Source organism: Branchiostoma belcheri, unplaced genomic scaffold (genome assembly GCF_001625305.1).
Source record: "Branchiostoma belcheri isolate BF01 breed outbred unplaced genomic scaffold, Haploidv18h27 scaffold138, whole genome shotgun sequence".
NCBI classification, from domain to species: domain Eukaryota; kingdom Metazoa; phylum Chordata; class Leptocardii; order Amphioxiformes; family Branchiostomatidae; genus Branchiostoma; species Branchiostoma belcheri.
In genome coordinates, this window is record NW_017802802.1 from 595,863 (window position 1) to 620,768 (window position 24,906).

Sequence of the window (24,906 nt, forward strand, 5' to 3'; positions counted from 1 at the left end):
AAATTGTCAATAAAATGTGATCCAAAGCCTGTCCCCATAAAAATAAGCCATAGAGTAAAGACATCGTTATCTTCTATGTCATCTCATGCACATTGTTATCTTTTATGTCATCTCACAAACTACCCAATGCATAGTATTTTATGAGAGTGAGAGTTAGTGTGTGGCGTAGCAAATGTTGTCATTATTCTATCTTGGGCGAGATTTTGGAGTTGTCTGTTACATACATGTATTTTCAACTTGGCTATATGGGGAACATACACAGACTTCACACTGACACGCACAAATGCACACAGACACTAACACACACAGACGCACACACAGACACGTATACAAACACACACACAGAGAGGTACACAGACAGAAAATACATAGACAGGACACACACACACACACACACACGCACCACACACACACACACACACACACACACACACACACACACACACACACACACACACACACACACACACACACACACACACACACACACACACACACACACACACACACACACACACACACACACACACACACACACACACACACACACACACACACACCACACCACATACACACACACACACACAGTATATAAGGTTCAGCGTGCCTGTTCTCCCCCCCTCCTGGTGGAAAATTTTAATAAATAAACTCTTGCCCAAAGGGCTGTCTATAATGGTGATGATTACTTTTCATTTTTTTTTCTAATTATCAATCAGGGTGGAATGGGGGAATGATAGACGTCTTTCATGTTTTTTGAATTGACATTTATACACACGACGAAGGTTGAAAGAGAGGTTATTGAGTCGGGACTCTCTCGTGGAAATTGAAATCTCTGATGTGGATGAAAGGCGCGATCACAATCGTCGTGCGAGTTTCATGTCGTACGATGTTCATGCCGTACGGTTTTCAAGTAGGCGTGACAGAACCAACCTCCGGCAAGGATCTAGAACAGGACGCATGCACGACTATCCCAAAAGTGTCCTCAGTCTGTGTAAACCCATTTTTGTATCGAGATACAAGGATAAGGGGCTTTCTCGAACTAATACGCCTAAAAACTCTTGTTTATTTCCTGACATTTGCAGAAGAACACGGTCATATTCGTACGATAGGTTTACGACAGCAAATTGAAGGTACATTCTTGGCGCAGTCGTAAATGTGTCGTACCAACAATGTAACAGTGCTGTCTTCTGACAGAACTGTTATCGTAGATCTTTGTCACCGACCAGTTCTGAAAATCCTAAGTTGAATTGATAGATATTAAGATGCAAAATGTACTATAAATATACAATATTCGGGTACAAAAACAATCTAACGACAGCAATCAGAGCAATTATTATCTAGGCCTTGTGGTCATACAAGTGGTACAACCACAAATGGTATTCAAGTACAAGGAGCGTCAGTGTCGTAAACCACTCTAAACCTGTTATGTAGATGTCTCAACAACTGCCATTTGGAAGCTAGCATGAGAGTTGTGGCTGAGACACACTGAAGCCCAAAGCATAACACCCTCTGCCGCATTAGAGAACACTTTAGCCCCTGTAAAAAATCGCGTTCCAAGATAATAAACGGCGACGCTTCAAGAAGTCTGCGAAGGAGGTTAACCTCTACCTTCTCCTTGCTGCCTTAACCCGATAACCAGTACACATGTGATACCAAACGGCTACCTTAGCAGGCTGAAGGAAGCTTCCCCCACATCATATATATCCGTATGTCGTTCCCTAAACTATACGTGGAATTAACGCTAAATTTATCGATGATTTTCCGTAAGCAAAGTGCAGTCACGTCCAGTGGGAGTAGGGTCCATTCTAGTAATGGCAAACTCAAAGAGGAGTTATTCCCCTCGGACAAATCATTTATCCACGGGGCATAATCGCTTCTTTTGACACCACAATTATGATTGTTAGAGAACCAGCTCGCGCCAATGGTATTTCCTTAATCATATCATCACGCCCTTCGGGTATATTATCATCATTACCGCTCACGCATAGAGTCGGGGAACCTTATTGGACGACAGCGCGCCTTTGTCAGCCCTCTTGCCCGCCCACCCTGGAGCAAACCGTGTGTTTTGTACTCGCGTGTCGGTATCGTCGGTTATATAGATTGGCTGGCAGGTCCTGTGAAGTTAGGATAGCTCTCCGTGACGATACGGTATACCACCGAGGCCTGAAGACATTTGTTTTCGGCACTGCAAGCGCTGTACCTGTGAGAAGAACGTACGCCTGCCATGAACGACAGCAGCTCCGAGACGAAGACCGCACCGGTCCGCCCGGTTCCCCCGTGTCTCCACGGCACCGGCGGGCCCCGCCACACCATCGACGCGATCCTCGGCCTCCACATGCGGGAGCCCGGCCGTGACCAGGCGGGGAGACACCGCTCCGAGCCCGACGACGTCCCGACGGCATACGGTGACGGCCAGGACCAGAGCGAAGCGCTGAACCTCGTGGTGGACGTCCTGAGCTCCAGCGACGACGAGAATCGCACCGCCAAACCGAACGGCACACACTCTACCCACGGTGAGTACCCTAACCCTTTCCGAGCGGAAATATAGTAGAAATTAGCCAAACTTCAGGTAAACCGTTTTAGATGAAACGAAGAGAACCCTCTCTAGCCAAGTGACTTTACTGGTATATCAGCCACCTCATATTTGGACATCTAGATCTGTTTCTGCCGTATACTCGGTCTCGAGCGGAGGCTGTGGGCACTAGTTAGTACAGAGCCCTGACTGCGCCGTCGTCTGGGCCCAGTCACGGCCGTTTCCTGGATAGTTCTCTCAAGACCTTTCATAAGAATAAGAGGCAGCTGTACGTAGGCTGTACGTCACAATGCTATGTCGATATCTGCAGTGTAAAGCTAGTAAACATGTTTTTCTCTGCACGCCAGTCTTCCGAATTTTTGCCGAGATAAGCGCGTAGGTTCGACAATCTGTCGGTCCTTTATGCCTACATGTATAACCTCCTTGTTTTAGGTGATGTGCATTGGCATCGGTATATGCTCGGTCACTGATCATATAGCGACGCCGCCGGTACCGAGAGAGAATATATATTCTATGTTGTAACCTCCTTGATACAGCTACGGGTAGGAGAGATACATTTTTTAACGGAACTCTCAACGTTGTGTTATGAAGGAAAGTCCAGTGAGAGGTTTACAGAGCCGTAACTTGTGCGTCAGACGACGGTCATAATATGAAGTGTTCTGGTCATCTTTAGATACCTGTCGCAACAAGGGTCTCAACTCAATATCAGACGGCGTTTTAATGCCGTGGAACAGGAATCTCTCAGAACACATACATTTTGTTACGTTGCCCGTGGCTCATGTCCAAACATGTACATGTTGTTAAGTACATTTATCCAAATTTTTCCGCCCTTCTGCTGTGCCCGTGTTTTCTTTCAGTGCTCTGAATGATTATGCCTAAATAATTTCCTTTACATACTGTGCCAGTCATGCAGACTTGGTGCTATGTTAGAAACGTTCTGAACGCATGACACTAAGTCTTCTAGCTCCATGCACAGTTTAGAATGATAGAAACAGTCCAGAAATCCCCTCTCACAAACCATACAAGTTTCTCAGTTTTATACTAGTCGGAAAGGACAGTGAAATAAGGTAGAGAGCTTTCCAGCGGTGACCATAGATGTGATTTATTCTAGATAGCAATGTTCCTACGATTTTGCTGTCCGCATCTGCCTCCACGTTTACCTACTAATAACGACTATTGACAATATTTGGAATATTTGCTGAACTCTGTTCCCATTTCGAGAAAACAAATTGTAAAGGTGTCGGGACGTTCCTTTTAGAATTATATTTCCTAACCAGCAAAGACTCGGAAGGCTTTGTGTCCTTCTTTCCTCTGGTGTTTTTTCCGTGTTCACCTTAATTTGTCGGCAAACATGAAAGTTTCGTACGTTTTGAAATAACATCAGAAGAACAGAACGTCCAGAAAACGTCGCGTGTTCCCCTCGAGCGACAGGGACTTACATCAGCGAACGTTCCAGAAAATATTCTTAGTTGTCGAAAAATCAAACCTTATGGCCTGAAGTGCAAAGGAAATCGAATGAACGCAAGGAAACGACGAGGTGGTTCACCCACGCGTTCTACGTCATATTCATCCTGTTCCCCGGAGTTTCACATTGCTATTCCCATCCCCCCTCAGCAGGTAAAATAGCAGCAAGGTGCACCTTACGTCTTGTGGTTAGGACTCAAAATCCCAATTTCTGGGTTCGAATCCCAGTGTTGTGCTCTTGGGCAACACACTTAACTTCCAATCCCTCATTTGACTCAGGTGAAAATGAATACACAGCTTCGGTTAGGGGCGTTCTCTGGGATATATAGGACAGGAGGTCCTGTGTTTGAGGCGAGCCACATTTTGAGCACGTTTAAAATCCAAAAGAGTAACGGTCTTTTCCGGCGTGAGTAGTTCAAACCTTACAGTCTGTAATCTCCAAGCGGATTCGGTGGGGAAAGGGGATTTTATGTTGGCCGCCTGTAGCCACGAACGTTGGATACAGGCAGCCAACATAAAGTCCCCTTTCCCCACCGAATCCGCTTGGAGATTATCATGACAATCTAGTCTTAGGGTTGAAAAGGCGATAGTCACCTGTTATGTGAATCCTACAAATTCGGTGAATAAATGGGTAGGAGTTAGCCAAATAGCCTAGATAATTTGCGAGCGAATTCAACTTAATTTCTGCTATTCTTCCAGTGACCACTGGTTCTCTCATGATGGAATTCCGTATCTTCGTACATAGTAACAGAAAACATTACAATTGACGGACAATTTTAAGCGTTTTGTACATTGACTAAAAGTACGTATGATCTTTCGCAATTGATGAATCATATACATTGCAATTTTTGGCCGATATCAATTTCATTTCAAGTGGTCGTCCTTTCAATGGGCGGTATAGTGGGCAAGCGCTCGGCTAGATGCGATTGTAGCCTCGATGCCAGGCATTTTGGTGGCTCCCCTACCTTATGTAATGCTCTGTCTGCTCGTCTGTTCTTACCGACTGCCTCTGCCTTCTTCATAACCTGAAGCACGTCTACATTTGTCGGTAGTTTACACAGAATGGAGGGTCTATTATACTAAAGAAGTTTCGGTTATGGAGAAAATTTCAAAGCCCTACTCTGGCTCTGTCCGGTTCAATTCAGTTATATCTGCCTTCCAGCGAATACGTCAACTGTTGCTTATATAAGGGTTATACAAATTATTTCTGACACTTTAAAAAACCGCGCTTAATTCTATTTCAGCGGTTCAGAGGCGCACGTATGAACCGTCGTCTGTTAAGTTTATTCAGTCGGCAGTCAAATAGACGATCAAAAAAGTGAATAGTGTATTTTTCTTACTCAATATTCAACACGTTATATCACTCGACGGCCACTTCACGGTTACATCTGTACTCACTAAAATCCCTGTCACACACAGCTAAATATGACCTCCGGAACACTGCCGAAGTCCCCCAAGGTCGGGAGTAGGTCGGGAGTAATGTCAGCTGTGGCTGGCTGGAGTTCGGAAAGGTTAGCCTGGGTGCCAGACCCATAGCACACTGTCACTGGACACAAAATATCTCAGTGAGCACGGGCTAGGCAAGGTTGGCTAGTGCTCGGCGTTTCAAAATTTGAAACTTACAGGTGTGGACGGGAAGGCCATGTCTGGAGCCTGGTTGACTGTACTGTTTTTTCGGGTGGCATATTGGATACTGCTCTGCTGCCAATGAGGCCACCAAAAGATCTGCTTGGAGATTAATATTATCAACCTATTCTGACATGTAAAAGCTAGTGTAACCCCCAAACATACACTGACTGGGCCGTTCTTGTATCAGTTGTTGCAGTACATCCCGAACCACTGGTGTGGTGTTCGGTTTCAGTGTCATTTATTTCCCTTCCGTTAGACTGAACATAATCTATGGGGAAGGCTGGACTATAGGGCGATGATCGGCCGTCTCCCGGTGCCACTTTGCCGCTGCCGAGGTGGGAATACCGGGTCCCAGGGCCGCACCTGGATCACGCGAGGGCGCCCTCCAACACTGAACTGAACGCCGAACTGCTTCTAGAGCCTACACAGGCCAGCTCTTCTGCCCCAGGGCCAACATGCCCCCATTGAAATAAACCCGACTAACAACGAAGAAACTACATAAAATGTTACGTTGTTGGAACTTATGGAATGATACCTTATGTGCATGTGCCCCCTGCTCTACACACCCTGTTTCGGAAAATGCACAGAAATTCTGGAGACTGTATTAATCATAGTAAAGATTGAAGCAATCATTATGCAAGGAAAAAGCACTGTGTTTGAGGATTTCTACTACTACTGCACTACTACTTTAATACTCAGTGATGTTTTCCTTTGTGATCTGATATCTCTGACATAAATCTAATCTTAGTTTCAAAAAAATTCTTCTAAAACCAGCCTGCGTCCCGTCAAACAAAGTAGGAACACTGTCAACTATTCTCACTTAGTTCTCGTTCAAATGTACCGACAAACAATTCACGAATGTCGTTAAAATGTTAAGCCATTGTTGTCTGCTGTTCCTTCAAAGTCCCAACCAACAATCTACGGATCCGGATACCGTTAATATGACGATCTACTCTAGTGCCCTTCCAAAGGTCTTACAAACAATATCTGCGAACGCCGTGAAACGGCTGAGGCATTGTTATTTAGTGGTCATTCAAATGTTCCAAGAAATGTGCGAATGTCGTTTACGTGACGATGTATTATTATGTAGTGCTCGCTCAACAAATGACCGACAAATGCCGTTTAAATGACGAGGCCACACAAATCGCACGGCCGGCTGGCACGCTATGGTACTTGCCGTGGACACGCCCGTTGTTTTCCGCCATTTACTTGCAACGCTTTGAACATTGTCACCATCACCGAATGGTCAATATTGTTAAAATTAATTAAAAATTTCATTGAAATGAAGTTAATATAAGACAGACTTTAGAGAATGCTGGCATAGAAGTTTTGTTGAAACGCATGCCCTTTTCATAGTTACGAGTGACCCAGCGAGTGTTTGTAACCTAGCAAGAACGTATACATACATACATACAGACAGACAGACAGACATAGCTATATGTTGAAACGTTACGGTGTCTTCCCATGTGTTCTGAGGTTGTTTTTTGTCTTGATGTCCAAATTTTCATGTTGTAGCTAGTTAACGTTATAGCTACATGTATTTATTGGTGGAGCATAAAATGAAGGTACTCGTACTCTTCACGTAGCTTGATTTTTTTGGGCTATTTCAAACGCTTCAAGTATGTTTTAAAAATGGTAGAAAATGTCAATATCAGACAGATGTCCTCATCCAGAATGTTTTGTTTGGTTTTGCCGCCCTGAAATTGCATTGGCAACAGGTTAGTCTACAATTTGCCGAGCAAAAGCACACATGGACATGTTGCAGACCTAAGTAGGCTACTCAACTTCAGTTCTTTTTTTATTTTTTTTTATTTATTATAACATTTAGTAACAAGACAGGATGACGACATACTCAAGCTACAATGCTTATGTTTGTGTCGTCATCGTTACAAAAATATATACATATAGTCACAAATACAGACATGCAAAGCATAAGAGTAATAAGGTAGACTAAAGTAAGCCGCATTATAACTAAATCATATAATATGTATCAAATATATAACAGTATATGCAGGTAAATGATAAGTGAGTAAGTAGGCATTCCAAGTCAATCAACAAACTGGTAGGATAAGAAATTGATGGTTACTCAAATCTTTCCGTTTCTTTTATAAACAACTTCAGTCTTTTATAAACAACTTCAGTTCTCGGGAACACAAAAATAGATTTTTTGCAAAAATATTTTCATGAACAATTTTCCGTCTTCCATAGAGGTCTAAGTTAAATCTATTCTCCTACTGTGACCCCGTTGTTGACCCAACACTAGAACCCCCTTTGTGAAAAAGCGCGCGAACCTCCGTGCCAAGATGTCGTCTGCACTTTGTCACCATGTCAACGGACAATTGGTGGTGACAGGATAAAACATGGCGGGCGCGCCAATTATTACCTATTAGCCCCCGATCATAGCGGCCTTTCAATTTTAATGTTTGACCTATTTAGCCTGGAAGGAAACTAGTCTCGACCAGACTTCGTTTGGGGAAAAAATTTACCCAATATCGGCCAGTTTTCACCATTTATTCAAATTCGTGCACAGTCTAACGTTACATACAACAACTATTATGTCAGAATCGAAACGCATGGGAAAAGACTGATATTTTCAAAGTTACACTTTATGATTATAATAATATATTTGCAATCAGTACCATACATGATCAGATGATCTCACATGTATGTCACTCGTTAGCTTGTCGGTTGAATTCGAAGAGACATACAGTTTTCCATCATTTGATATATCTTATCAGCGTACATATAACAAACAAAGGATTTCAGCAGTTATCGCTGTGTCATCTTGAACGATTGCAGCCTTAGAGAAACTTCAAAGCTGACAGAGCAAATATTCTACAAACAAAAACAGTTGTTTGCCCACAGCTCCAACACATTCCTCTTCTCTTCATGTTAACTTAACAAAATGGTGTAACCTCTTCAAGACGGATTTGTACACACTTGCGAAAGGAAATACAATTCTTACGAAGAACTGTATAAACGTTACATAAAGAGTATATGATCAACCGTGGGTGACGTCGTTTGATTTCCTGGCGCCAGATTTACACACATCGCTCAGACGAGTCTTTCTTATTTCTTCCCCAGGTTTTTCTTCCGTTCCTCAGACTCCAAACGGCGGTGCGGCTGAGACGGGGGAGGAAGCCTCGGCAGACCGCGGGGAGGACGAGAAGACGCCGGCGGGAGAAGACATGAAGAAGAAGCACCGGCGGAACCGGGACCACCTTCACCACGTTCCAGCTGCACGAACTGGAGCGAGCCTTCGAGAAGTCGCACTACCCGGACGTCTACAGCAGGGAGGAGCTGGCCATGAAAATCAACCTGCCGGAGGTTCGCGTGCAGGTGGGACATGCTTCTGTATCATAGACAAGCAAGGGCTTAACTTATTGTCTGTTTGTTTGTTTGTTTGTTTGTTTGCTTGTGCACCTGTACTCATTTGACTGCATTAGAGTGACAGGAAACGGTGCAACCGCGGACGACAGACAGGAAGGCCAAAATGGTCGTCTGTAGGAAGACGTGAATAGTAAACAGGTTATCTCATTTCTGTCTTCAGTTGCATGTCTTTCGTCTTATGGAAAGTGTATAGACAGAATCAGTGAGAAATTCACTATAATCAAGAAAACAAAAAATTCACAACAATCCAAAATACTTTTTGGTGTTGAATCTTCGATTTCTTGTTTCTTTTTTGGCGTTTCGTTTTAGGCGTTTCGTTTTAGCCCTTTCTTCCCAAGGCCAGAGGTGTACTGGAAAAAAAACGCTACACAGGGAAAAGACTACTTGGAGCCAAATACGCTGATACTGCATTAGTAACATCCCCCATGGCATCCAAGTCTTGACTACTCGATTGTTGCATGCCATTTTGCTTCCAATCAAGTTTGTTGAAAAACTTGCCCTGGTTTGTAGTTTGTACTGGTCCATTAGACCAAGTGACCAGGGACTCAAATTACGTCCAGTCCATTTGAGCTCTGACCCTGGTCTCGGTTTCGCCATAAATCAAGCCAATTCATTATCAATCAATCCGCTTAATGATGCATTAATCGATAAATCGATCGGCCACACAACTGAGGGACTTAAGTATTTTGAAAGGACTGCATGTTAGCCACACTGCTTTGATACTCCGAACAACTCCACCAGAGAGTGCGACCGCTGCTGGGCGACCAAACGTTGGACAGATCGCTCAACAAGTTCTATAAACTAAAAAAAACATTTTTTACCTTTGGTATGTTTTGGTGTCTTCTAAATAATATCTTTATATCTTATATTATATTCCAATTATTAAATACAGTTAGGCTCACACAAATCCAATATTGGCCGTTGTAGGGCGCCTTTCAATAAGGGTACGACCAACGATTTGACAGATCGGTCAACAAATTTCACAGATAAAGAACTTTTTTGTATACGTTTGGTGTGTTTTGTGTGTTTGTTGTCTTTTATCATCACCATGTCTTTTGAATCATACCTTTATATCTCGTGTAACATGTTCCAACTGTAAAATCAAGGGTCCCACAAATCTAACTTTGGTTACTGTAAGGCCGCCATCTACATCTACTTAAAGAGGGCCTAATCAGACGATATTTAGACGCTCTTACCGACTAGACCAGGCCCAGTACTCACCCTTGCTATCTCTGCCAAGGCGAAAAAGTGGTGCTTCCTAAATAAGTCTCACTCTGGGGACGAGGTAATTATTAAACGGGGGTCAGGAAGGTCGCCTGATGGACGACACCGGTGGAAACATCAAAGCCTGGGACAGAGAATGCGAAATGAGCGGGAAAGGCGGTGAGCGCGCGGCGGAACAATGGTGTCGCCATCACCAAATCCCCCGCTGCCCGCCCGCCGCAAATGGCGATCGCGCCTCTCACGGAAGGAGGTGCTTACCGGGACGTTAGGCCGGTAAATGGGTTATAAAACGCCGATTTGTGATGTCGGCGCGGAAGGGATGTACATGTACTAGCCCCGGTGTCAGGCGCCGAGAAAGAAATGATTGGATCAGCCAATCAAGCAATCGATTAATTATTCGATTAACGCAATTAATTGATAAACAACGTTGGGGCTGAACTGCCAGAACTCATATTTATGGTGTTTAAGTACGACGACACATGAACCCACGATAAAATCATATATTGTCAAAATATCAAATCCCAAAAGATTCTTTAAGAGATCTGATCAAAAATGAAAACAAAAACAATGCGATGGTGTAATATTTCTAAACCTTTATCCAGTCAGACAGGAACGCGGACGTGGACAAAATTACTCAGAAGATGGATAAGGACAATTGGAGGCAATTGATTGCCATTTTCTGTGACATTTTCGATATTTTGCTCTCTCAGGAGGGCTATCAGAAAAGTGTATAAAATTTGCCTACCTAGAGTAGTAATCAACTTCAATATAAAACACAACACTGTTACTGTAAGTTATCTTTGTCTATCTGAGAGGGCCCGACAGAAATGACGGATGGAGACTAAACTTTATGAACGCTGCACTTCTAGATCCATCCCAGGCCACATACATCGCACGATGCACAGGTGTCTACGACGTTTATTCTGCGATGATATCACTAAAGTTCGGCTGAAGTTCGTAAGCAGTCTGACCAGATTTAGGCCCCACCAAAAACTGCCCGGCCGGGCCCCGGTTTGGAAATGTGACTTCGCATAAGCTGGTGAATGACGATGGTGATTCTGTGCACATCGTCGCGGCGGTGACAGCTCGCGTGCGGGCCGCGGGGCGGGCGGCAGGTCCCTTTAAGTGAGCGGCGCGGCGCGAGTCGGGAAGCATTAGCGGGACAATATAATTCCATTTCTCCTGACGCCTCCGCTCGTAAAATCTAATCAATCGTCCGGGGGACAGGGCTGACAGGAAGGGACAGGTTCATATGGACGGTGTCAGGCACATGACAGGTCTGTGTCAGGTTCAGGTACGGCGTCGACGCTTTATTAAATCTCGTAAAATCTAATCAACCATCCGGGGGACAGGGTGACAGGAATGTGTCAGGTCACTGTCAACACTTCATCATGTCATCACGTCATCGCACGTACATGACAAGGACGTGTCACGTGTGATGCACTGGCTCAAAAAGGTTCTGGCTTCGAATCCATGACAGGCCCCCAGTGTGGTCTGCTTGAAAACGGCACTTGACACCTGTTTTCTCTCTCGACTCAAGTGCAAATGAGTTCCTAGCTTCGGTTAGGGACGTCATATTCCTGTCTTGACCTGCTAGAAATAAATTAAAATTGAAATTAAGAAATTAAAACAGACAAAAAAGACAGACGATAGAATGGTGGTTTATAAACGTACATATGTATGTGAGAGGACTTCGTTTCCGGGACAGTGTTTTACAATACTTTAGACCTGCTTTTAGGATTGCAACAAGCGACTGTCCTTTGGACTTCCTACCTTGAATCGTGGGAAAACCTGTATCATATCATTATATAAGCACCATTCCCTATCTAAACATCTAAACATTAGCATGTAAGACGTAGTGTTAGACATGGATTTCTAGCGAATCGACTTATGCCGTGAAACGAAACGACTGTAGCAAATGACAATGTAGCGAAACAACCGGTTACCAATAGCAAAGTACAGACAGACGGACCGGCACTGACTAACTGACCATTTTATACTACAACAGCAGCACTACGTCTTCTTGGAGATCCCCCCCTCCTCACACACACACACACACACACACACACACACACACACACACACACACACACACACACACACACACACACACACACACCCTCCAAGGCCTCCAGTTTTTCGTCATGCCATTTTACCATTTTGAGCATGTCATTGTCATTCCTGTCGTTTCCACAGAGCCTGACAGGCACAGAGCGTGTTCTCTAAATGGAACGTCTCCCGAACCGGCCGGCCATTAATATTGCATCCCCTGCGAAATTCAATTTAATTTACACCGGGGACGCGAGGAACGCACTTTTAAAAAATTAATAGGAGTTATTAGGAGAGGTAGATTCAATTGTTTACGTCCATCTCGTAAATTTTGTTCCTAGTCGCGAATTTCCGGGCTTCCAATGTCAATGTCAATATCGTTCTAAGGAGGCATTCGCCTGGAAGGGAAGTACTGAACACATACCTTTGGAGGGGAACAGGTCATTTCTCTGACACTGTGTCAAAGACATGGCAATGGACTCTACTGCACGCTTGTCTCTTGTGAAGGTCGTCGTACGATTTTGATGTCTTAGAATTTTCAAACAGTGTCTGGCAGAACCAGCCACAGACAAGAATCTAAGACCGCCCTATCTGTCTGAATTGACTGGACTGTAACTTGACTGTGCACAAGAATCATAACTGATTTAATGCAAGACAAAGTGTTGTGTAATACTAGTAACTAATCAAAGCGCTGTATAAGACTACCAGCTAATTACATGGAATTAGTACAGTCTCCACGTCAAGCCATACAATATCGATAGAGGACACACTATGAAGTGTAAGGCAGAGCGTTCTATAAGACTACTGTCTAGTTGCGTTAATCTATCTAGTACAATCTACACTTGAATTCAGACCTATACAATGTTTACAGAAGACATTAGGAGGAGTGGTATATCAATTATACAGCTACATGTGTTGATACATTTACTATGTTATTGTACTTTATCTTTTTTGCATTGATGCATGCCTGCATGTATATATGTATGTATGTATGTATGGGCCTAGATATACAGAAGTTTTATCGGTACGTGACATGACAAGTGACCTTATGACAGCATCACGAAGCTATGGAGAGCATTTCAGTTAGATGTTGTCGTTTCGAACTAGAACACAAAACAACTTCTGTCGTCTAAATGCCAGGTAGTCTCATTGTCCAACTACCCCTTGTCACAACGGCCATATTGGTAGAATGATAAGTTACAGGGGTTATCTTACGACCAACGTCTCCATTAACTTAATTACCATCATTAATCAGGGCCTTTAAAGTAAAGGCATGCAATGCAATTTCAGGGCGGTAAAACAAAAATATTCTGGATGAGAAAATCTATTTGATATTGACCTCTACTGCCATTTCTTATCCCACTTTCGTTATCATTTCATATATACAGTTGATAACACAATCAGTGCAGCCTGTAAATTCCCTAGCAAGTCTGCCATTTCCTTAGTATAACCTGTATGTCCTTAAAGTTACGTCAGTAACAGAAGATTAAGTGTTTTAGCCACAGTTAATTTGGATCCAGATACTTTATCCATTTCCCAAGGAAATTCCATTTTAGCAGTCTCCAAGCAGGCTTAGACTTCGTGGTATTTTGGTGTGCTTTATGCGTTTTTCTCGGGATTTTTTTACTTGTATTTTTTTCGCCATCCTTCGGGCGTATAGACAATGGTGCTGTCTTGCAATTTGGTCTTGCAGCCACCAGAGGATCTGCTTGGGAATTATCATCTTAGTACTCGGTATGCGTTCTTTTAGTCTTGTTGTCCTTTTTCATGTTCATTTTCCTTCATAGCGTGCCTACAGACGATCACACATTAATCTTTCATTCATTCATCATCATCGTTATTACAATATCCGGCAACAGCACTGACGAGACTAATTAGATTTCAGGATATCATGAATATAAGATCAGGAGAGGCTTTGTGACCATTGACACTACCATTGGAACCACACGAACTACCAGACGGCGAGGGAGAAATATCACTCAATGAACCAAAGAATTTGTTCCATAAAACGAAAATATGACGGCACGCATGCCCTCTGAAACAATCCGTGCCTGTAATGACTTGTACGTTTTAACCTATATTTTATCATAAGCCCTGGTGTTAGCGTTAGCCCACAAATACACAATAGTCATACAGGACTAACGATATACAATGAACGTAATGATGATGTGATTATACATTTATGAATGCCAGATGAGAATACAAAGGACTGCGACTGCATTAAAGCTGGATAGTTTAAATTATACAACACTCTCATGACCAATTCATGGAGAATGAAATCCAAACAAGCCCAGGTTCTTTACTACCATTCGGAAAGCCGAGTCATGTCATGCAATGCGACAACATAACAATGGATGTTCAGTTTTCGGTTTATTTCTTTTAATACCAGCAGCAACGAACGGTCAATGGCCTGCTCTTCACGTAACCCGGGTAGCCTCTACCAGGCTTCAGAGGCGGTTGGAAAGAGTAGAATTGGCCAATTAGGCAGATAACATGTTAGAAAAGTTAGTTCGCAACAAGCTACAGTTTGCTGTTCTGAACTGTACTTCTTTAGAGGGCTAACTCCCCTATCAAATTATCTATTTGGCCAATTTCTACTCTGTGCAGACGCCTTTGAAGCCTGGGAGAGGCAAAGATATAATGTCCCACAAATGTCCCAAAACATTGCTACACACATAAGGTAAACGTTGTTCGAAAAAAAATGGCTGCTAACCGTAATCATATACTTTTATTAGCATTTTTAAAGCATTATTGTCAGAGGAGAGCATCTACATAATGATCACCAGACAATGACAGGTTGGCCATGTTTTCTTTTATTATTAATATTTTCCTGAAACAATACGAGCAGCACAACAAGCAAGTCAAAGATAGTACTAGTATGTCTCCATCAAAACACAGTCAAAGTGTTGTGGTTTAAACCTAGGCCCACATTTAAATTTTTTCCTCAGGTGTTCCACATGGTAACATTCTAGGACCTCAACCTATCGTATTATATCAATATCAATAACCAAGGACTATCAATCTACCTCAGACATGTATCAAACAAGGTCAGAATAAAAACACGGTAGTGTATGTACCTACAAACATGTCTCAACTTTCAAAATATCTGTTCATAATATAAATATCTGTGCTAAAATGATTGATGGATTTATCCATAACTTTAATGAATGAATGGGCGGATTTTTTCATCAGGATGTCAATAACATTAGCGTTAATAGACTCGAACGTCAATAACATGAGCGTTGATCTGTTCCATGACTGCCATCATCTATTATCATTGTTTCTCCTTTGAACGTAGACCTTTTAAATGACTGCTAGGTTATTGTAGCAAGTTGAACTTTAATAGAAACAAAGTCTCTTTTCTGTCTTCTGTCACTGCACCACAACAAAAACAACACCAGCTGTCAAGGATGTCTTTATACAGAAATTGGATTCCTGCCAATAAACTTCTGAAACATCACAATCCAGAACAAAGGAATGGTCCAAGATCCTTTAGTGAGACGGATACAGTTCTGACAAAAGTGTGCACAGTGAACAATTCCTCGATAGGTCAGACAAAATGCCAGCGTGACATCCGTTAGGACTAATGGTCCATCTGACATGGCTTACAACAAAGGTCTCCTGACGTCCCCTCACTTTCACACAAACTGTATTATTTCTAGGATTTGATGTACGACCACCTCATTGATTATAATGGCGTTATCTATAGCTCTGATTTATGTGCAGACGTCAGTGAATTATTGTATTGAGCTGCTGCCAGTCAGTTAGCGTGGAACCACAGGTTTATGTAACAATCAGAGAGGTGAACTTTTGACGCCATTCTGTTCTAATGATCCTAATGGTCTGTATTTCAACTAAAGCCTTTGTTCATTTAGAGCCTTACTCCATTGTTCTTCATAGGCTACGTTTTGAAAAAAAAAACACCTGAAGTTCTCGAATGTCAAAATGTCGAACAGTTTTTATATATTTGTATGATTAACATCACCTGTAACTGTTACACGAATTGCTCCTCTGAAATGCTGCACTTCTGAAACCAAATAAAGATTGAAATATTAATTTTTCATTCCAAAGAAAATGATACATCAGATGAAAGTACATCCAACGTTATTTTAGGGCGACAAAAAAAAATATTCTGGATGAGGATTATATTTGAAGCATTTGAAAAAGTCCAAAACAAGCGACGTGAGGATTCCGGCGTACCACCGGGATTTTTGGGGTACCACTAATAAATAGTTAGAACCAGCCTACAGTACGAAACAAGCAACTGTTTTCCGTTGGCGACATCGCATTTTTGCCTCACAGATGGGGCAGGGTTCTTTCAATTTAACTAGGGTTGTTTCAATTTAACTACATTTTTAAAAAATGACCAGAAATTTTACTGCCCTGAAATCGCGTTGGGTGCCTTTAACACAGCTCCCTATGACAGATGACACTCGGTGCCCCTTGTCTGAACCCCGCACACCTTCATGACTCCAGAGGGTGTTACGTTATTGTTCAGCAAACTTCTGACATTTACACACAGAGGGTCTTCCAAACAATCACTTCACAAGTCCTAATTTGTAAATAAAGCCCACTGCGACAATAGAATTATCATCTATCAATCCCCTGTCGGTCACGAATAATAATCCATGGCTTTTTAATTCCCGTCATTTACGGAGAAAATGAGGCCATTATTGGGTAAAGGTCGCTCACACCGCCAGTGAGAACGGCTAATTGTTTTCTCACACATTGTGCGTTTGTTGTAACACAATTGGTAATTTGGTGTCGCTGCACATCTGGGGTCGGCGCAGCATGTCGGCAGAACGTACTGTACGTTACCTGCAGAAAACGCGCCTTGTGTTGTACATAGCACTTCAGCAGAACGCCATGTTTAAGTCGTATTCGTATTGAAATGTTCTGTGGGATATCTTCTCAAGAGGCAAAGTTCTGATGCAACGTTGACCAAATATCCAACGAAAACCGCGATGTGCAAAATGACTAATAAATTGGTGGACGTACCGACTACTAAGTATCTGATGTCTGCCCAGAAAAGAACAAGAAATAGTCATGCCTTCAAGTACTGGAGTTATCAACCAAGGATTAAGATGACAGAATACATTGTACAGTCTTTCAAAACATCTGTTCAAGAATTGACATGTGTCAAAATGATTGTTTGAAGGATCTATCCATAACTTTAATAAATAAATAAAAGACCTCTACTGTACGTTTATGCTCTTACAAGCTAAGTATGGGTCCTTGTGATGAAGCAGCCTTCAGGTACAATTACAATCATATATATATATATTTGTGTCATATCTTACTACATCTACAGTAGCTAATGTATACTAGGGTGTACAGGTTCAACTTCTCCTATCTCACTGCTGTAAATGTACGAACAACTCATTTCATACTTTTCCCTCACTTTTTATCAGAAAAATTTAAACACCAATTAACTAGAGTCTTGGGGGGGGGAGGGACTTGCTGTTTTTGTTCTCCGTGGACATTCCAACCTACGGAAATCATCGTTACAATCATGTCTCCGCCTTTGTGGTCCCTCATAAATTATGGAGGTCCGGAGACAGAAATGATGGCATAATTCACATACAGGGCATAGTTTGTACCGTGTCAGCTGGGCGGCTGGATGTAATTGATCCCCTCCTGTCAAATAAAGGGTTATTAAAAGGCTTTAGAGCTGATGAGGTTATGATGATATATCACACACAGGCAATTAATATAATTGTGTTGGGACCACTTGAAGTGTGTTTTACTTTTGTAATCTTGGAAACAGTGAATTTTGGGTTGATATGAAATGATATCGATAATGAGGTATTCGTTGATGAGGTTATGATGATATATCACACACAGGCAATTAATATAATTGTGTTGGGACCACTTGAAGTGTGTTTTACTCGCAACAGAGAGTTAAGTAGAAATGAGTTGATATCGGGAAAAATTCATTATTGCTTGAAATCACCCGTTTGTTGATCATGACTGCGAAAATGACATGTGAGCTGTCCACGCTTTCGAACGCCAGGTAAATAATAGCTCTGCTAACACATACAAGATACCCATACTATCTGTTAACATGTATTATCACACAAAAACAGCTTTGTAACTTGAAGCGTTGCTAAGCGACTAAAGTAACAATTGTTACGTTTGTTTATAAACAGAAATTGTACCTTATCGCAGGCTCAGGAATAATCGTGCGTTGTTTCAGTGAAACGTGTATTTCTGACGATAACACCAGGCGATGTTTTGTTAGGTTGGATTTAAAAAAGAACACCAACAACGTTAACAATCCGATCATTCATTTGTTGACAAATGAATCTGTATGTATCAGTATAGCCAGTATATCTCCTCTGTACATCTGTTTTATTTTGGTGTCACCAGCACCCCTATTGTACTTGTTCGTACAAAATCTGGCCTAATCAAATTTGCAAGACAGTATCACTGGCTGGCTAGTATCCGACACTTGGCTAGCGAAAACAAGATACCGTACAAAAAAGAGGACCCGATATGCGCGCGATTAAAACGCCTAGAACACGTCGAAAACAAGTCGAATCCTACCCCACTGCTTGAAGAGTACACGTAGCAGATGTAAGTTTTCACTGACAACTCCTGCCACTAACAGGGATGACAAGTGGGGTAGACTTGAACACATGTTCCATAGAATTTAATCTTTATGTGAGCCCATTCGATCAGTATAATTGGCTTCTTCTGAGAGCGCATTTGGGAATGATTATTTCATAATTGGATGGGGAGTTTGGGAGGGTTTGAGGGGCGTGTGGTTTTGTCTGGGTAGGGTCAGGTATAACGGCCGGTGAAGAAGATATGAACATATCAAATTCTGCATGTACAATTTGTGAGCTAGGATCCACCAGGCATATCTACGGGGATGTAGGCAGTAGAATTCTTGAGAAGTTATACTGTTTTAGATAAGAAGGATGGGATATTCACGACCGAGAGGACGTTCCTGACCGGCGCATGGTATCTACTGCTATATATTAAACATACTATGAGACTAGCCTACCTTACAAAGACTATGTACGTATTATGGGATGAGATGTGCACCATGCTGGGCGGAACAATGGAGATGAAATTGACAGGTGGCATGGGGATCTGTAATTTTCCGCAGAATTGACGAATTTTGGGATCACTTTATCCATGAAACCGATCATACTCGCTAATATGACAGGCTGCCCATATCTGAATCACCTGTCACGCATAGCCGAATATGGCCTCCCGAACTCCCGGCCCACCAGCCATGGTTAGGGGTAGGCCTAGGTTGGCTGGTGTTCGGCGAGGTCTGCTGCTATCGACTGCGCCGATCGAATTCGAATGTTTCAAAATCTTGCCGTAAAGTATGCAATGGTTAGTGAACAACTTCTTAAAACTAATACTCAACTAACATTGGTATTTTTCCTGCTACAAGCGGACCCCCCAACCCCCGCACAAAAAACACTCTTCTTCCCCTAATGTGACAGGGTATTGTTGTGGAATTCCTTAATTGACAAGCGTGGTTCTTCCAACGATGGCCCAAAACCTGCGACAAGAAGCGACCTGTCACACTTATCAACCTGTGCGTCCAAAGGACCTAATGTCATGGAAGGGAACGAATTAGCGTCGTACAAAGGAGCTGTCAATCACGTTCTTATGGCGCCTTTTAGCATTACTGGAGCGCTGACGAGCTGCTGAAATAATTGGGGATTTCTTTCACTCAGAAAGACGGTTGGGTTCTGCGAATTTTGTGGACAGCAAAACACTTGAGATGGATAATTGAGTCACCGTTGTTACCGTCCTCTCTTGTTAACGTTGAGTGCAATTTGTTCATTTTAACAGCCTGTACTGATGTTCACGTGTAGAGAAGATTTGAGAAAAACAAAAACAGAAGAATTTTCGAGCTAAAACTAATACTTCTTACAAAAGCACCTCCTATTTTGATCAAATGTTGATTTTCGAAGATACATCCATCTTCGAAAGATACACACAAACTCACGCACACACACACACACAAACTCACACACACACACACACACACACACACACACACACACACACACACACACACACACACACACACACACACACACACACACACACACACACACACACACACACACACACACACGCACACACACACACACACACACACGCGCGCGCACACACACACGCGCACACACACACGCGCGCACACACACACACACACACACACACACAAACAAACACACATTTATTCAGCTCCAACATTAGCCCGCACACCGGAAGCATTAAGGCAATCTTCTGCGTTTTTCACCGCAGAATTCTCCCCAATTCTGACAAGTAGATGCTTATCTTAATGCGATTACCCTGTTTTCCGGGTCACACCTTTAGGACTGTACAATGTGCAGTGTGTGTGCGGCTTTGTTTCAGTGAAAAGCACGAACTGTCGTAAATTTGTGGCTATTTACAGACAATGTGGTGTTGACAAATCGGAACGTACAGAAGTATACAAACTACGGGCAGATACACGATATACCATTCAATTATATATGTTAAAGTTATTAAGAGCTAGTTCCTACGGTACACTAAATACTACATTCTAAAAATACACATTCAGCTAGACCTTTGAGGCAGTGGAATATGAATTCGCCTACTGTCTTCTATGATATGTGTTTGGTACGGCATACCGACCTTCAGTTTACTCCAAAAATCGACAAAGATTTGTGGCCTTTAATGAATTTCTAAGCCTTACCATAACGCTTTATAAACATCTATGATCTCTTGGGTAGCGTGAAAAGATAAGTTCCACGGGTGGTTCCACCACCTTTCCACTAGAGAATGTGACCAAGAATCAGGAAGATCGCTCAACGAATTTCAAAGACAAAGAACGATTTTTTGGCTTGTTTTTTAAACCATACTTTTAAATCCTGTCTCATATTTCGATCATAAAACCAAGGGTGACAGAAATCCAGACTGCCCTATTGACCATGTTCTCCCCTGCCGTCCCCCAGGTGTGGTTCCAGAACCGCCGTGCCAAGTGGCGGCGGCAGGAGAAGATGGAGGCGCAGACCATGAAGCTGCACGACTACCCCATGGCGGCGCTCAACCACGTGCGGAACCCGGAGCGCGCCTCCCTGGCCGCCAACCTGCCGGTGGACCCCTGGATGACCGCTCCCATCGCCAGCGCCGCCGCCATCTCTGGCTTCCCCCTCTCCCCGACCACCTCCGGCATAGCCTCCAACTCGGTCTTCGCGGCGTCGCTGCTGTCCTCCGCCACCCTGCCAGCGATGTTCCCCATAGCCTCGCTCCCAGACCTCGCCAAAGTGGCCCCGGACAGCAGAAGCGCCAGCGTAGCCGCCCTCAGGATGCGTGCTAAGGAGCACCTCGAGTCTATGGGGAAGATGTTCCCGTACTCATGAGTCAGTTTGAAACTCTGTTGAGAGACCCAAGACAAGTTTCAACGACAGAAGGCAGGAATATTAATCCAACGATTACACATGTTCCAAATGTGCAATGATGAGGGTTGTGCCATTTTGTGTTGTCCTTGCACGAACTTGAACAGGATATTTCACTCAGTACTATGTATTTGGTGTATCTCTTCCCGTGCAATTTCGTCGTCTGGTGCACTGTGTGAAAATTTCACTTCATTATTTTCGCTGCATGAAATCCGTCATCGAAGCAAACCTTAAACATCTGTAAAGTTGTGTAATTTCCGTCGACTGAAAAACGGAAACTTTCCATATGCTTTAAGGTACGCTTAAATATATGATTTCACACAGTACTATTCTCCTTTAGTATTCTTTCCCTATATAGCTAGCATATTCATTTTTCTCTGCTACGTACTCTCTTTTTCGTTTCTGTCATATACATGTTCTTTCTATTCCCTTGAAAAGATCTGCCTGGAGATTACATCGGGCAAATTTCAATCGCTAATCTTTCCTTTCTTTCCAACTTCGTCGCCTTCCTTTCTTCTTGTAACCAAAACACGTTTGCCTGTGATGAGAATTGTTCAACATAAATCAGGACTATATATTGTAAAATGAAGTATTCTTCCTTGAAGTGTTGTGTACAATATTGTGCCTTGGTGATGTCGTTATGGCGTCAGTACAGTACGTCGGCAGAACGTACTGCGCCTGTGCGAAACCTGCAAGGTATTGAGTATAACACTGCGGTAGAACGCACGGCTCATTTAAGGTCGTATTCGCGTATCCAAGGATGAAGCGGGCAAACCTTTCGCTCAGTAGCAGTACGAGTATGTTCTGCCGACGTACTCGTCAGTACTTGGTTGGGTCGTCTTCTCCAAGTCGTTGTAATATAGATCATATGTAAAGCATGAAGTGCAATATATTGTTAAAGATAAGCTGTTTCTGTTGTGTTTGTTTGAATGTTGCATTTTCCGACAATCAGTAAGTACTACACAAGACTATGATTCTGTGAAAAAGATTTTGTTATATATTGTGTTTTGTGGATTCCTTTTTAAAAATATCACCTGCCAGTCTGCAAGATACTCACAAAGAAAACTTTGAGGAAGACTTTATAAATGATTCGACATATAAAAAATTACACAAGGTCTTAAGTTAATCAACAGGTTCGATAAAACACGTTCACATATCACTTTAACAGTTCACCATAGCCAAAGGTAGGGGCGGTCTTTATACCAGGTATCGTGGGCAGGACTGAATAAACCTTCTTTGTACAACGTAACATTAAACGTAACCGTCTGATTTGATATAATCTTATGGCGTTTAGCTACTAATGGTGAGGCCGGACCTCTAAAAAATGTTCATACAAAGACTTTACGTCTTAGGAGTTGGAGGTGATGAAAGAACTTGTAACTTCACAATCAACAACAACAAAAAACAAGAAAACAACTTGTACATGTATTATAACTCAACCAAAAGCTCCGTTAATGTGCCGCCATAGACAAGTGTGTTATCGTATCAGTTCCACTATTTTGTCAAAAAGAAATCGAAATGCTGGTATTTTGTGGTAAACCTCACGTCATTTGGGACTATAGAATGCATGCACTATATATTGATTGTTGTTGTAAGAAAGTGTATGATTTCTTGCTGGATTCTTTCGTTGTTTGTTTGATTTTATGTATATGCATGGTTTGACCACTGTTTGAAGAATAAATAGTTGAAATGTTTCTGGGGTTGTTTTGTTACGTAGGTGGTAGATGGAAACCATTCCTCATTCCTAGTATCTGTTAATATCACTCACCTGCCAACGTTTCAATAGTCTTCCGTTTGGCTCATTAAGATCTCTATCAACAGTGATTCTTTCTGGTGTCCAATCTGAAATAATACAGGACTGGAATATACAAAGAAAGTGAGAGAGTGAGTGGGTTATACCAAAGTAAAATGGTATAAATAAATAAATCATACATAGAAATGGACAGAATATACAATAAAACATGCATTTGAGTAACTGAAAACTTGAATCAAGTGACACAAACTCCAAGGGGGAAATAGGTCAGAGGTCAAGGGAAGAAGTCTAGTTCTTCTGAAGCCTGATAGAGGCTATTTTCTCTACAAAGGAACCACACAGGCAGCAAAGACATGGCTGGCGCCGGCCCTGCGTACACATTAAACACCAACCGGACAGGAGCGCGTGTTATTAGCCGGCCACACGTAGGGATCAGACTGGATAAATATATTACCAACGTACTAACTACTGAAAATAACTTCTCAACCTGTCAACGCAGAATATGACGTCATCTTCAATATCAGCGTAACTATGGTGAAATCCCTCTTCATTGCGACTTCATGTCTGTTGCGTCATGGGAAACGATAGTTACGTTTTTGCTCATACGGAACAGAACGAGCTCTTTTGAAGGACGTTCTTGAGGAAGAAAGAGAAGAAACTTCCCGATAAAAGTATCATTCAGCGCATATCACTGTCATTTGTACAGCTGCTAATGGCAAATTTCGCTCACAGGATATGTCATCTTAAATACCAACTTAACCATGTTGAAATTCCTCTTCATTGCGACTTGATATCTGCTTCTTCATGGAAAACGATGGAGATGCTAATAGACAACAGAACAGTATCGGGAAGGGCGTTCTTAATGCTTAGGTCACATTTGAAACGGCGCCCGTTCGGCATGTCCTCGGCGTAGACACCGACCGGCGTCATGACGCCGAGCGTGCGCCGTACTGTCAGGGTCACAATTAAATGTTCCTTTACGGCTCCCTGTCGGGGCCTGCTTGTGCTCCGGCCGGCGGCTCTCATTAATATTCATAAACTTTTGCGGCCGGTTTCTGTCAGGGACCCGTCCGGTGCCAGGTCAGTCGCCCGTCTTGACCCGTGCGGCGTGTGGTAGGGTGCCGACCGGCTCTTACAGTTCGGCCGGGCAGCTGTCAGGTCCCTGGCGGGTTCCTGGCGGGATCCCGACGGGCTCCTCTCGTGTTTTTGAGCAGGTACATATATAAGCGCTGCACTGCCTGCTACCGTTCACTTCAAGTAAAGAGTACACGTCAAGTAAAGAGTAGACTGAAGTTGGCGATGCAGCGTTCAGTGCAACCTGCAAACAACTTACAAACCCGTCTGAGATTGAGATTGGTGACAACCTACATGTAGGTCTTCTGGCATTGGTAGCTGAAGAAGAGAGGCAGGCAGAACTGGTGCGTCGCAAAAGTAACCGAGGGCCTACTTTC

General features: G+C 42.8%; 1 protein-coding gene across 1 annotated transcript; it reads left to right on the forward strand.

Moving 5' to 3' along the window:
* The first annotated feature begins 2,068 nt into the window (after window positions 1–2,068).
* LOC109464414 (retinal homeobox protein Rx1-like) lies at window positions 2,069–23,353 on the forward strand. The gene is given in 4 exon segments (XM_019761392.1): window positions 2,069–2,513; window positions 8,711–8,841; window positions 8,843–8,965; window positions 21,259–23,353. Coding segments are annotated over 4 exon segments (951 nt in total). The 5' UTR covers window positions 2,069–2,224; the 3' UTR covers window positions 21,667–23,353.
* The last annotated feature ends 1,553 nt before the right edge of the window (window positions 23,354–24,906 follow it).